Genomic DNA, 16,333 nt, shown 5'->3' with positions numbered 1-16,333 from the left:
TCTCACAGTGTGTGTGTGTGTGTGTGTGTGTGTGTGTGTGTGTGTGTGTGTGTGTGTGTGTTTGACCTCTGACCTCACAGAGTGTGTTTGACCTCTGACCTCACAAAAGTGTTTTGACCTCTGACCTCACAGAGTATATTCTGTGACTTCAGACCCTGCTAAATGTTTTTTAACCTCTGATCTCGCCAAAGGTGATTTGACCCCTGACCTTAGTGAGTGTGTTTTGACCTCTGACATCACAGAGTATATTCTGTGACTTCTGACCCTACTGAATGTGTTTTGACCTCTGACCTCACAGAAAGTGTTTTGTCGTCTGAAATCAAGTATGTGCTGTTACTTCTGACCTCACAGAGTGTGTGCTCTGACGATACTGAATGTGTGCTTTGACCTCACAAAGTGCCTATTTTGACCTCTGACCTCACCAAATGCATGCTGTGACCTCAACTAAGTCTGTTGTGACCTTACCTCACTGAGTGTGTATTTTGAAGTAGCCAAGTTTGTGCTGTGACCTCAGACCTCACAGAGTATATTCTGTGACATCTGAACCTACTGAATGTGTTTTGACATTTGACCTGACCAAGTGCATATTTTGACCTCTGACATCACCAAGTGTGTACTGTGACCTCTGACCTTACAGAATCTGCGCCCTGACATTTGACTTCTGACCTCACCAAATGTGTGTTATGGAATATGCCCTCACTGACTGTGTGCTGACTTCTGATTTATTTATTTTTTTTCAAGTGTGTGCTGTGAAAACAGATTTTGACCACTAATCTTGCCAGTTTAACCTCTATACATCAAATGACTATATTACTGCACCAGCACTTTTCCAAGATCTGAGAAAAAAGATGTTACTTCACCCAACAAGCAATGACACTTAAAACAACACTTCCCAATAAACCAGTCAGTCCAGCCCAGCCTGGAGCAACATGGTTCAATCTATTCTAATCCAGTTCAGTCAAAAACGGTTTTGCAGTCAGATGGCCTCTTGAAGTGTGTTGTTCTTGTCAGAATAAGCCATAAACTGTATCTGTTCCAGTGTTCCCAATCCAACAAACTGCAACAAAGCACCATCGAGCTCAAAGGTCGTCAGTTCAGCAGGTAAAGCGGAACCATTGGAGGCTCAATCATGATGGAGAAGACTCTAAAATTAGCTCTTAGGGCTAAATTAGGTACAAGACAGAGCCCTGGAAGGCCATTTTAAAAGGAGAAAATCAATTTGTACCTCAAGTCTCTGCCCACAGTTCACTCATTACCAACCTGAACAAAGCTGCAGTACTAGTGTTAACACTGACTATTAAAAATCAGAATCCATTTCCATACTTTTATTCGACTGTAATTTAAATCTATTTGCGTCTACAGTGTTAAAAACACTAAAGTTCATTTTTCTGTATTTAAATAAATAAATAAACAGACAAATAAATGGATAAATGCATAAATAAAAGCATAAATTAATAAATTTGTAAATATTTGGATAAATGTGTAAATGCATAAATACATGTATAAATGCACAAATTAAAACATAAATGGATACATTTATAAACAAATGGATAAATATATAAAAAAAACATAAAAGCATAAACGGATATTCATAAATATATTGATGAATGCATAAATAATTGCATAAATACAAATAAAACATGAATGGACTAATAAAAAAATCGATACATGCATAAAAATTATAAATAAATGGAAAACAAAATGATGCATTTATAAATTCATAACTGCATAATTACATTAATAAATGCATAAACGCATAAAAAAGTATACATGAATAAAGACATAATAAAATGGATAAATGCATAAACTCACAAATTAATGCATAAATCCATTAATGCATAAATAAATAAAAAAATAAAAAAATTAATAATTCTGAAACCTCCCCCCACTTGCTAATTGCTGACCCAATTTTCTGCAAGCAGAGCTAATTACAAAAGCAGCCACTCTCATCACCTACAGGGGATTTCAGAACAAATCACAAAGGAGCCAAATCATCAATCTCCAACATTTGATAGAAAAAAGAACAGCCTCCTCATTTAAGTGAAGGATCCCAAAATAAGCCACTATAAGAGAAAAATGTATGCACATCTCTGTAATCAACAAAGCATTAAAGCACTGCTACATTACTGCAGCTTCAACACCTTGAGAGTTTATGTTGGTAAATGGAATATGTGTAAACATATAGGCCCATTAACTACAGAAACAGTGCAGCTGTGCTCAGGGATTTTAACTAAATGGGCAACTTAGTTTCATTTTCACTAAGCGGCTCAGAGCAAGATTTGAAGATGTCAAGATGTCAAATGTGAAGCTGATAATAAGAAGAGCTGAGACGACTAACTGGAGGCATTACAGATCAAAGATTAAGCTATTACTTAAAATATTTTGGCAGTAATTAAATAGGGTCAATTTCATGTTGACTAAGTAGGTCATAATGAGGGATGACTCATAATGAGGGATGACTGTGTGTGTGTGTGTGTGTGTGTGTGTGTGGGTCACCTTGAAGTTGCTATGAGGGCCAACGAAACAGAATTGGTGAAGGTTGTGATTATGAGCGCAGGCTGCTGAATGAACATTTATAGAGTAAATTCAGTCATTATGATAATTAGCCTTTCACAAGCCTCATCATAGAGACTGATTGCAATCAGACCCTTTTATCTGCAAAGTACCACTGACTCCAACACTGTGACCAACGTATTTACACACACACACACACACATACATATATATATATATATATATATATATATATATATATATATATATATATATATATATATATATATATATATATATATATATATATATATATATATATATATATATATATATATATATATATATATATATATATATATATATATATATATATATACACTCTATTATAATCTAATCTAAAATATGAGAATCACACGAATTTCAGAATTGGCTCCATTTTATTGATGAGTTGGAATTTGAATCCACAGGATGTCGAACTGGTATTTGAATTGGGAAAAAAAAAAAAAAAAACGTGGGAAACATTTACATAATTGGAATTCTAAGAAAATGTAATACATTCTGATGATTTAACAAAATAAGAATATAATAATCTCTTTAAATATTTAAATTATTTAAAATTGTTTTAATTCTATAAATGTTTTAATTTCCATCCAAAACTCTGTGGCCACTAATTTAAAGTCTATTATGTCCCTTTTTACAAGATGTAATATAAGTCTCAGGTGTCCCCAGAATGTGTCTGTGAAGCTTCAGCTCAAAATACCCCACAGATTATGTATTGTATCATTTTGAAAAATGCCTGTTTTGAGTGGAAACACGTGCCTGTATCTTTAAATCCAAATGAGCTGCTGCTTCCCGCCCACTTTTCCAGAATAGGGCGGAGCCTTTACAGCTCTCCTCTGACAAAAAAACATCTGTTTGGTTTTAATTATCATGTCTATCGCGCTGAAATCATGCGTTTTAAAGCCACATCAGTTTAAACTTCTGATATAGTGTTTTCTGAGCACAGAGAAAGCGGCTGTTACATGGAATGTGAGAACTAAACTAAGTTGCGTCTTATTGCGCTTAAACTGTCAAATGCACAGCTTATGTTATAAACAGACATAAATTACAAAAACACAGTCGGTTATGTCTGTGAAAGAATCACATGTTTATATTAGATCTGTGTATGAAGTGACAGCAGCATAATGCACAGTACCTGCTGCTGTGTACGCTGTTAATATGAGCCAAACAGTAAATAAAAACAGAAAATCACTCACTGCTCTTGACCGAATAACTTCTATAACTTTAATTAGAAGACAATTCTTACTTGAATGCTGCTTTTAAATGCTCTAGCGTGAAGATAAACATGGCGGATCGTGTGCGGCTCACACAGGGCGGGGTCTCTTCTAATACAGCAGTGTCAGTCAACAGTCGTGGGCGGGGCCTGTGCAATGTGACGTCACATTTTACACATTCTGCAAACGGCTTGTTCTGAGACACTGCTTATGCTTTATGGGGATTAAAAAAAATGGAGCGGGTGGTTGTGTTCGCACACTGCCAACACACATTTATGTTCAAACAACATGTAAAAGTGAATTTTGCATAATAGGTGCCCTTTAATATTTTTTCTACATTGCAAATAATATTATAAGCATGACTATCTGAGTAAATGTAATAATTTAATAAATTGAATGTATTTTATTACTAATGTTATGAGCATAATTATCTGAATGAATTTAATTAATACATTTAATACATTTATTTATTAAATAATACTAATAAAAAGGTGCTTTTAAACCATCATGATGTTGCTTATTTTATACTGGCAGAATTTATTTTTTTATTTATTTTTTTTATATATATTGCGAAAAATTCACCCAGCAACAGCAAGCATTTCTCCAGCTTCAGGCCCACAGCAGCAGCATATGCTGCTTCAGTAAGGAAAGTCCTTTATCTCTGCTCTGCCTTCAACATTGGCTAATTCCCTAATCTTTTAAAATAGCTTGGATCGATTGAGCCTCAGGTTTCTGCCTGCATCTCTCTGGCAGCTCCTCACCTTCAGTCCTCATCATGACTGACCTTGCGCTCAGGATCAAACACAGACTGACGGGATCTCCTTACATACATACACACGTAATTATACTTGTTCAAATAGCGGCTGACAGTGGGACAGGAACGCCTCGCCCCTTATATTATGGGATAAGTGGGAAAGATGTCCATGTTTAATTGATCTAGATTGTGTTTACTCATTATGTTGTCTATGAAATGCATGATAGTGGAAATGTCTCTTGCGTAAAAGCACTTTCAACAAATAGGGCACATTTAAATCTCTCTTTACTTAAAAGCATTACAGGCATAAATGAAGACTATTAAATTTGTTAGAAAATACTCTTGGCCTTCTTGACTGTAATCACCATTGTGTCCCACATTTTGCATGCAACCCTATTAAGAGATGATGTCCTGATATGAAACAGAACAGTGACGTACTGTGTATGTTCAAGTGAAACTGTTTTTCAAACAAGAAAAAAGCAGGGCAGGACTTGGTATTATCCAATATATATATATATATATATATATGCCATTGAGAAGGTGATTGGCTACACCTGATTGAGTTTACAAGTCATTTTTAGGAGGGGCTGATCCTTTTTCCAACTCAGTGATTCTGATTTTGTATTTATTTCTTTTTCTTCTTTCATGGATGCATCATTAATCTATGTTCATTTAAGAGAAAGATTTATATGCATCTCTATTTCAAATTTACATTTACTATTCAGACACTCTTCTAATGCTGATGAGCGCTGATATAAGCACAATGATCTGGAGGCGTGGTAATTAAGTCCAGAGACAAAAGTGAACACACACACACACACACACACTCGATCAGCAGATGCAATGGTGAATTGAGGGTCTTTGTGTGGTTACAGGGTCAAGCTTTCACTGGTCTCATATGGACAGGAAGTGTTATTTTTAACATTCAAGGGGTGATAGCATCAAGACCACTTAGTCCCTGATGTACGGTAAACTGTAACTGAAGCATAAATTACCTAAAACTTAAAACCAATCCTGCTCCTGTTCTAAAATGAGACAACCTGAGATCCCGTCTGTACACTCAAATTATTAGAAACCATTATAAACCATGTGTTCAGTGTATAACAACAGTTTCTGTCAGCTGTGTGTCCAATAAATTCTAATGTGATGTGGTGTTCCCCAAGGCTTTATGTTTGGACCGCTCTAACTCTTCAATAAATAATATAAAATAAATGCATTTCTCCTCTACTAAAAAAAGAAAAAAAAAAATAGATTGCCACTATGATTTTGACAGCAGGAAGAAAACCATTCAGGTTTTTTTTTTTTTTTTTGAGAAGTCACATAACACATTTTGTTTCATTACTACAGTGTGGTGCATTTTGCTTCTGCATACAGCTAACAGGTTTTATGAGAATATTACTACCCAAATATATATTATGTATACAAAATGCAAGGATGAATCATTCACAGTAAGACCAGTAACATGCATTAAGAAAATACATATTTTTTTCCACAAAAAGTCTTTAATTTCATGCCGACTTCTAATATTCACAATGTATAAATATGAACTGTGACATCCAAGGAGACATTTAACTCTGTGTTACTCAAGTTACTGCCAAAAGGTCAAATATTTGTTTGTTGTTATTATATTTGACATAATTAACATTTTCTGAAGATTAAGCAATTTGTTTCACTGACCATTTGGTGGAAAAAAGACTTAATTTTTGGCTAACTTTCAATTTTTAGATTTCACATCAGTCCCAAATTAATGTAATCAGTGTATCTCTAATAGCAATGGATGAAGTATAACTAAACCTGACCAAACAAAAACCACAGAATCGTGACAAAAATCTCACAATTACACAGTATATACAAATATTCACAATGATGGATGGATTGATGGACTTTTAAAACATTTGAATTTAATGATTGTCAGCAGAAAGCATTTCAAATTAATGAGTATATAAGTATGTTTGCCAAAAAACATTAATTTATGGTATAAAAGCCTGAAATTTGCTGGTTGAAATAATGGTTGTAATAATGTGGTACTAAAACTCTAAATACTAAAATGTGTAGATAAATAGAGTCTAAGGCTAATCATGACCTATTTGCCCACCCACATGGACCCAGGTGTCGCAAGCTCTCTTGCAAATATGAGAAGAGACAGATCAAAGCTAGTTAATAAGGAGATTAGAGAGATTAAAACATGATCACAAAATGCCCAGCAAACGCATCACACCTTCGCTTGCAGCCAAGCCGGAAGAGCTTTACATTACAGACTGTCACAGTTTTCACTGTGTTAATGTTCTTGCAGCTGCAAGAGCACAACAAAAACAACATCAAGGTCACATAATGGGAAATGCAAACACATAATAATAAAATGCATACATTGAATGCAACGTAAATAACTCTGGATAAGAGTGCCTGTCAAATGCATAGCCTATGTACTGTACATGTCTATGCATCACCAAACGATGAGCATTTGACGTTTGAATATTTTACTCGGCCTTGTGTTGTTCCGGGTCTCATGTCACTTTCTCTATCCCATTAAAAAATATATAAAAAAATAAAAAATATATAAATAAAGATGTTAAGCAGAATACACAAACTGCTCTTTCTGATATAATAAAAGTGAATGATTTAGGCTGGCAAGCTATTAAAAGCAATCTAAAAGCAGTCCATATGACTTCTTTCAAGTCTTCTAAAGCAATCAACACTTTTGTCTGAAGAACAGCTAAAATGCGTGTGCATTTACGAGAGGGAAGCGTAAAAATCAAAGGCCGTATATGTGAGGATTACTGGATAGAGATGAATTCTCCGTTGTTTGAGCATCAGGAATGGGAAATGGAAAAAAAAAGAAGGAGAAAAAAAACCCCGCATTCACCATCTCTGCAGCTACATGAAAATTAAAATCAAGTTTATATAACAGGCATATAACAGGCATGAGACACACAAGCACTCTTCCAAAATCCTCTACTAAAGCTAGAAAGCATTTTAAAGATCACAAGCCTTGTTCAAACAGCAAGCAGCAAATTACGTTCACTATATAATGTTGACTATGTGTACAATATATAATTTTATATAATGTTCTTATATTTCATTATATTTCAGAACTGTAAATTCAACAAAACAGTCTGATCAAAACTTGATTATTTACGTGCGTATCTTTGTGTGCTTTTTAATGATTTTTTGGGAACTTGGGCAAGACAAGAACATCAAACTCTCCTGGAATCAATTGTAAGGCAGATCTCTTGTGTTTTAGCGCTATATAATGCCAAGCACACTGAAGTTTGCTGCCTGGAGGCATCTCACAGCAATAGGGGCGCATTTTTAAGACAATGTCAAGATAAAAATAGCACAACTTCTGACATGCACTGAAGCGGATCAATGACAGTTTTAAACTAATGGACTAGTTAGATGATTCTGGCATCGGTACGAGGATATTTACAAAAATATACACATTTATATTTGCAAAGAAGGAAGACGGTGCAGAAGAAATAATATAAAACAGATCCAATAGAGTCTGAACAACTCATCTTACTAAAGTGACACTGTCTAAGAGTGGATCAAGTTTCCGATAAAATGGATTTCTTTCCAAGAGCTGAAACAATTCATGGTGCTTGAACAGTTTGCAGGTAATTTAAGTGAATTTAAAATGATCTCATCCAATCAGATGTTTGTACAGCCGCAGATGTTCATCTTCGGGAAGAAAATAAATATGGTCAATTCTGATAATATGCTGACAAAAGGCAAATAAAGAAGAGATGCTTGTGACCATAATTACACAATACAGTTCATTGACACCTTGTGTTTACCAAGGATTTATTAAGTAATGGTCCAAAAATTACAAATAATAATAATAATAACCAAACCAAATTGTTTTTTTACTATTTTATTGTAATTTAAAGAAAAGACTTAAATGTGATTTTCTTTTAACAAATAGTATTTTAACATGAACATACAAACATATTATACTGTTGGGAGTTTCTTGATTGTGTAAGCAAAATGCTGTTCCATTAGCCGTGTGTAAACATATATATTTTTTTAATGATTTTACATAGCTATATGACTTTTCTTTTTAATTTCAGAAATCCACTACTTGCTACTGATATGGAAGTGGACAAATGATCTGGAACCATCTTAGCATTCTCCACTCCTAGTCTATATTTTATTTATGCACTCGAGATAAATCCAGATTTACCAGGCAGCTTTTAGAGCTCATACCTTCAAAACTAATTTCCATCTCTTGTCACAAGGTAAGACTAAATCCTTGGGGATAATCGGAGCGTCAGTAACAAATCTCGCAGAAAGGTCCTTTACTTGAACCAGTATAGAAAAGAAGACTCTCTAAATACCCTGCATATGATCTAATTTCACCACAGAACACATGAAACACACTGTAAACCAGCCTCGCTCTCACTTATGCAACCCTGAGAAGAACCTATTGAGTTCTGCAGATGATACATGCTGCCAAAAACGATGCCTTTTCTCACTGTAAAAGTGCATTAGACTGTAAAATATCTCAACATTCTTAAAACAAGATCAATTTTATAAAATTGATAATAAGGTTCTAGAAATATACATCATATTGTATTCTACTGGAAAACTGTATTATTATAAGCATCTAGTAAGGTTTATGCTTAAACCTACCCATACCTTAGTCCCTAAACTTACCCGTATCACACCTCAGTAGCAGCAAAAGTGTTGTGCATTAACACAAGCTTTTAATCATTTTATAACATCTGTCAAGATCATTTGTAGATTTTCAATAAGTGCTCGATCCATTAAGCATTATATAATGTTTGTTAATGATTTATTGATGAAAGTTATTATAAAGTGTTACCCTCAAAAGAAGGTCATTTCTACTTTCATGTCCCCATTCTATGTCTTAAAATTATAATATAATTGATGCTTAAACTGACTGTTACAACTCAGTCTCCCCTATATGGCAGTTTTGTAAATAAAGCTATACATTACTCTTGTTACGGAGAAATGAATGCATTAATGCAGTTTAAATTGTTTGCGATTACTCATGAAATCCAGCGCTAGCTAGCAATAATGCTATGTAAAATAAAATGTAACATAAGCATATTTCTGTAACTGAAAGAGAACAAGAGCATGGCAGTGCAAACATCAATAAGTATTAGCCATGGATTTCAGCAATTAAATATTTGGTTTGTGGTACACTAAAATAATCCTTCCTGTTTACTAAGATTACAGAAACTGGTGGCAATATCAGAATTTTAAAACATGGTTAAAAAAAAAAAACTACCATCATGCATAACACCTTCATGCAAAATAACTCTCACTAAACAATGGCTTTCGTTACTATCAGTAAGAGTTCCTGAAGCTTAACCAGAGCATTTTAATACTTAGAAATATTACATACTTTGATGAACTGCAGCAACAGTATATTCATTTTCAAAAGTCACAGATTTCAAAAACTGTGAGGTGGCATTTATGTTTCTGGGACTACAATCACATGGCTCGTGGCACCAATGCTGCTTTGAAGTCATGCCACACCCCCGTTGTTATGAATATAGCGTGTTTTTCCTTCCCTTTTTCTCAGTCTGTTGTTTCACAAATGCTTCACCTCACTTCATATCACCATAGAGACCTGTCTGGTGTCAAAGCAATTAGCGTTGAAGAAAGACAGTGGTGGCCATCCTTGACACATCAGCCTAAACTAATGGCGCAGTGAGATACATCTGTTCTACTGCACTTATTACATCTATAATATTATGTTTTTTATATCAACAAACAGAGATTTACTACCCCAGATGAACCTTTCTAACCCTGAATGACTCCTGCCCACTTAAGTCGCCATATCTGAAACACAACAGCAGATCCGAGGACCGAGGAGCCTTTGGTATTTCCAAAGATTGTTTTCTTGCTTTCAACAGGACACAATTTGTTCAACTTAACCCAGCAGGGCTTTACCAACACTTGACATGGTTTAATCCCTTGTGAACAGAATGTGGCAATGAACATGACTCCACCATCCAACAATTGCAATACAGTCTCCTTTGAGATCGAGCACCGCAAGACTCCTCCTGGCCACCTTAATCCATGTTCGCTTACAACAATAGCTATGTTTCCATCACCCTATTTTAATGCACATTTTGAAGTATTGCATGAGAAACGAGTGATGGAAACGCCAAATTTTGAATAAAAATCCCTTAATTCTTAAAAAAGTTTTTACGCTCGCTTGAGGTGGTTTTTGACTTGTGCGAAAAAGGGTTGATGCGAATAATGGGAGATGGAAATGCATTTTGCGAATAAGTTCCTTCAAGCGCATCAAACAAGTCATGTGACTTTGCGCTATGGGATGGCAAAACCTGACTAACCAGTGGACCGATCTCATTCCACAGCACCTGAAATGTAGTTATGGTCATTCGGAAATGCACAAGTCTGTCATCAAAGTATTTCTGTATAATTGCCTCCCAGAAATGTCTTACACGACTGCATTCCCAAACAGCAGCATCCACCTCCGAAAGCAACGACCGCATTGTGTTTCGTCTGCTAGCTCTGAGGCGCAAGTAATTTATTATATATGAAAATTATTATATTCTCCTACTTTTCTTAGTGATTTATAGTGCCAGTTTATCAGGAAGTGACGATTTTGTTCTCGTTGACTTGCTGGATGGAAACGATGCTTGTTCGCAAATGTTTTATGCTAAATTCCAGTTTTGCGCATAAGTTAAATTCGCAACTTTGGATGGAAACCCGGCTAATGGCAGTGTAGGAATTATCTGGGCCAAAATCTCATAGAAAATAGCTGAGGGATAAAATAATTCCCTATCTGCTAAATTCGATGTTGGTGATTGTGAATCTGACATTGTTACCCCCCTAAACATTCACAGTATGATGCACATGATTCTGCATTAAAGTTGTTGAAAGGGGGAACCGAGTCAAGAACAGACAGGCAAAGTTTTGAAAACAGTTCCTTGCACGTATATAAAAGGGACATGCATAATACAACTCCTTTAAGATCTTTAGCTGCTAACACAAAGGTTACAGGTTTCAAGATTTCAAATAGTTGACCAAACACTACAATCCTGTGGGAGTATGTGATCTGCCGTGGGGGCCATGTGATGTACCAGCAGTATCTGCAAGGATGTGATTGCAAAAACTGCAGCATTGATCCCGAAACCAGTTTGCTGAATCTGTGGATGTTTCGAGTTAATTGTGCAAATGGCAAAAAATTTTGCAGACTGTTCAAATGTAACTAATTAGACACGTCCTAATCACTCCGCAAGCAAAAACTTGTTCTTATACCTGCAATTTCTTTTCTGGAAACAGTCTCCTTTTAGATTAACAAATGATACTTCCTGGATTGTTTGCAAGCAGCACAATTCTTCTGTAGGTTTGCAAGAATATTGCTAGAACCCCTAAACAATTTTGAGATTAATGAAGCAACATGCAAAGCAGACGATATTCAGGGAACTTCCTTTGGAAATTGCGGATCTTCTTGAGCCGTGCTTGAGGATGCTTTGAAAGCTGCAGGGGTTAGGGATTAGGCTCAAGGTTAAACTGCGGTATTAGATCATGATTATTGTTAGTCGAGGCCTGGTTGCAGTAGTGGAGAGAAATGGATTATGGTACATAAAGCATGCAGGATTATTTCAGCTGCATCCATGACTACTGCATCACAAATGAAGAGCTTATGCCTTCATGAACACCAAAACAAAGAGAACTAACTGCAGGAAAACTATATTCACAGTCATGCGTGAACATGTGCATATGTGTCTACGTGTATCCCATAAAGACAATATCTACCTGTTGCCTGGCAACATTTGAGGGCTAATTCAGGTCCAGTATTGTGTGCTTAGAATATATTACTCTTCATCATCCTCATGAACTCATACAGAGGATCTCCTTTCAATCATGACCTGTCCTCCTCCAAATCCCACTGTCCAGCAAAATAAAATTTAAATCCCTGTCCTCTTCTGTTATTACCTTGTGGTCTGAAATAAAGACTGATTACTTGTTTTCTATAACACAAGTGTTACTGGTGATTGTTTATATACTGGTGATAATCATATAGTAGCAAAAACAAACAAATGCAGGACAGAATATTATAGCCCTATTTCTGGTGGTGTTCTTTGTGATAGGCATGTTTTGTTAAAAAATGTTAAATACCAAATAAAACTAATACTATACTGTGTACTAATCTTATAGTATTAGCTTCTCCCAAATGGTGCACTTGATGTGGACTCGCGGTGTCTTCATGGACATGCATGAGCGAAGACCATAAGTCCACATCAAGTGCACTATTTGGGACAAGCCCTTAGTATAAGATTAGTATAGTACAGGGTGCTCCTAGAGATTCAACTACCTGCAAAACCCTAATCAAATACACCTGATCCAGTGTTTCTCAACCCTGTTCCTGGAGGCACCCAACATTACACATTTTGAACATTGTTATCTGACCTTATCTGACCCATCTATTCTGGTCTTATAGAGTGTCTACTAACAAGTTGATGAGTTGAATCAGGTGTGTCTGATTAGGAAGAGTTCAAAGATGTGTATGTTGGTGTCTACAGGAACAGGGTTGGGAAACACAGGAACCCTGTTCCTGGAGACACCCCAACAGTACACATTTTGGATGTATTTCTTATCTGACCAAACCATTTCAGGACGTGACCTCTCTACTAATGAGCTAATGAGTTGATACAGGTGTGTGTTGGGGGGCCTTAGGATTGGGAAACACTGGTGTATAGTATTAATTTTATGTACTGTACTGTAGGCCTCTTTACCTTCAGTCATGGAAGGCCAGTGTCCTGCTGAGTTTAATCAAGGTGTTCAGCATTCTTTGCAGTTTACAGACAATTGGGTTAAATTAGGATTGGTACTAAAGTCAGCAGGACATTGGCCCTCCAGGACTGGAGTTGAAGAGTCCTGGGCTAGGGTGTCCAATCTGACATCTCGCGATTCAGGGAGGTATTCATGCATCTTTTTCAGAGTTAGCACTGATGCTGAATTCACAGTGGATTATTATCTGACAGCCTACACCAGGGTCCTTCAACTCCACCGCTGGAGGGCCGGTGTCCTGCAGACTTAATTTCCAACCCTAATTAAACACACCTGTCTGTAATTTTCAAGTAATTCTGAACACTGCGATAAGCTTGTTCCAGGGTGTTTGGTTGGGCTTAAACCTAAAGTCTGCAGGACGCCAGCCCTCCAGAACTGGAGTTACAGGCCCTGTCTCTTTGGGTTCGGGAAGCCAACATTGTGATATGTCCCAATGCTGCAGTAATCCTGCTCGGAAAACACTCTCTACAATCAGACTAGAGACCAAATTACTCAATCTCATCAATCAGGCCCCAATTCAAATGGGGGTCCATTTTAAACTATGATGGTTGGACAGTAAGTGGAAGGTAGAGATGTCATCAACTCACCTTTGGCTGGGCCTCCACTTCCACTACCTGGTTTCTGTTAATGATGCCCTTGACGAGAGTCTCTACATTCCCATTAAACTTCATGAAGAGCACATAGGTGGCATAGGCAAGCAGCAGACTGATACTCTCCCAGTACATGATGTAGTTATCCAGGAAGAAAATTATGAGCATGACGAGGCCGACGATGTAGAAGAAGACGTCCCTGAACAGAGGCCACCACGTCAGGTTCAGGATCTCTTTCGAGAACACGGCACACATTCCGATGACAAACAAGATGTTGAACACAGCAGAGCCGACGATGGTTCCGATGCCCACATTACTATGGGAAATGAATACGCCGATGACGGAGGTGAAGAGCTCAGGAGCCGAGCCCCCGGCCGCCATAAAGGTGGCGCCTGCCACGTCATCAGAGATCTTGAGTTTCTCTGTGATGACCGTGAGCGCGGGGACAAAAAACTCATCGCAAACAATAGCGAGAGCAATGAACATGTAGATCATGCCGAACATGTGTAACACAACAGCACCATGCCGACGGTCCTCCAGGCTGAACAGGTCAGTCGGATAGCCCCCCTGACTCTCGTTTGACTCTGCGGTCGAGCGCATGGCTATGGGTGTGTCCTCCGAGAGGTTGCTGTGGTAACCCAGGTGTGTGGACAGCAGTGTCCTGTGTGGGGCGTGGCTGTGTAGCCCCTCCCACTGAGCAGTAGAGCGCCACGAGAAGGCCACTGCACTTATTGCTAAAATACTGATGAGGAGGCCGAGCACCCGTGCTGGCCTGAGTTTCTTCCACAAGCGCTGAGAGCGCTGGCGGGCACAGACGATCTGATGGTGCTGCACGTCGGAGGCCATGGCCGTTCTCTCTGCTTCGATGCTCATGTGCTCTCTCTTGTTACACTATACAGTTGGGCTTAGCACATGCTGAGAATGCTACTTCTACAGTAAATCTGCAGAATCCAGATGTCCTTCAGCACACCAGAGGCTTCCTCATATTAGCCTAAGAAAAATAATCACAGAGAGAGGGTAGGGTCCTGGTTAATCACACACCACACAAAGCCAACAAGATCTGTGCTGCCAGGTCAGGTATGTCTGTGTGTAATCGGTGAGTGTGCATGTGTGAATCTGTGAGCATCTGCGATTGCTGACTTGTTCTTATTCTCAGCTGTGTCTGCATTTTCAAGGTCACAGTGAAACGGCACAATGTCAAAAGCATGTCTGCATCCCTCTCATGCCCGACGCAGCACATTTCACAGCATGCACCTTATATAACCACAAATAAGAGCTAAAAATCATTCACATTGATACTACTGACAAATCCGACTGCCACAAAACATTTTGACGCGTTTTTGTCTATTAAAAAAATAAAAAAATAAATAATGGAACTTTCATAGTCTACTTTCAGATCTTCTCATGCTTATGTTACAACACTTATAAAAGTCATCTTTTCCTCACTAGATCAACAGTATTGCTTCCTTGATGATCATCCTATTAGAATAAATGAATTAAAGTTGTGTAGTCTGATTAAAAAACAGTGTGCATCCTGTATTTTCTTAGTATATTAAAGTGATTTACCCCATTTATTGTATTGAGGCATTTACACTTATTGCTGGAAAGGATCAAATTAAGTGCAAAAAAAAAAGGTCCAGCATCAACTTTAGTACAGAAACTAGACATGTTGGGTCATTTGGTAAGATTAGTTCTAACTGTTGTTCTCTTGGTCTTTATCTCTAATTATTATTATTGTATTTTATTTTTTTGTTGTTTCTTGTAATGACAATGATACATACTGTGGAAAGTGGAGTTGGTTTAATTTGTTATTTTGGGAATTTCTGATATTTTGAACTTAAATATCTGAATGTCTCTAAACCCTTTATCATGCTGGTCGCGTTGTTAATCTCTCTATCTCGCTCCCAGTGATTTCAGTTAATTTCTCCATGCTCGTCTGTCTGACATGCAACAGACCTGTCATTCTCATGACCTCTGAGCTCTGCATGGGACCAAATATTCAAGGATACAAATCTCCATATATAAAACCACTGAATGATGAATAGTCTTGATATTTGAAGGTGAGTTTTGATCTAACGGACCGTTATCTGTTTATACTCATATAATCATTAATGAGGCATCATGTGCAATGTACCAATCCCGAACTGTTTAATACAAGCAATTAAACACATTGATAAACTCACTGATCGAATAAATGAAATATGTGACTTACATTCAGAGGTGATGGATGAACGTGCAGCAGGTTGACAGTCCGCGTGCGTTCTCTCTCGTGCCCTCCAGTTCTTCCTTTCCGACTGTGATGATGATGGTGATGTTATTCAGGGGCGGAGCTACGAGAGCGCATCTCTGTGTCCAGTTCCATGCTTTTATTCCCAGACATCACCTATGGCGAGGAGCAACGATCAGACTGACCACAGCCCCGCTCT

General features: G+C 37.4%; 1 protein-coding gene across 1 annotated transcript in view; it reads right to left on the bottom strand.

Moving 5' to 3' along the window:
• Positions 1–16,333, bottom strand: part of LOC107701360 (sodium/potassium/calcium exchanger 2-like) — a 44,322-nt gene extending 27,989 nt beyond the window's left edge. The window contains exons 1-2 of the mRNA XM_016503349.1: positions 16,120–16,333; positions 13,905–14,898 (exon numbers count right to left, since the gene is read on the bottom strand). Of these exons, the coding sequence (XP_016358835.1) occupies positions 13,905–14,780 (876 nt within the window). The 5' untranslated portion in view covers positions 14,781–14,898; positions 16,120–16,333. The remainder of the gene's footprint in view (positions 1–13,904; positions 14,899–16,119) is intronic.

Source organism: Sinocyclocheilus anshuiensis, unplaced genomic scaffold, assembly GCF_001515605.1.
Source record: "Sinocyclocheilus anshuiensis isolate Anshui unplaced genomic scaffold, SAMN03320099.WGS_v1.1 scaffold1347, whole genome shotgun sequence".
Taxonomy (NCBI): domain Eukaryota; kingdom Metazoa; phylum Chordata; class Actinopteri; order Cypriniformes; family Cyprinidae; genus Sinocyclocheilus; species Sinocyclocheilus anshuiensis.
The sequence above is the reverse complement of the archived record's forward strand: the minus strand, read 5'-3'. Positions and strand labels throughout refer to the sequence as shown.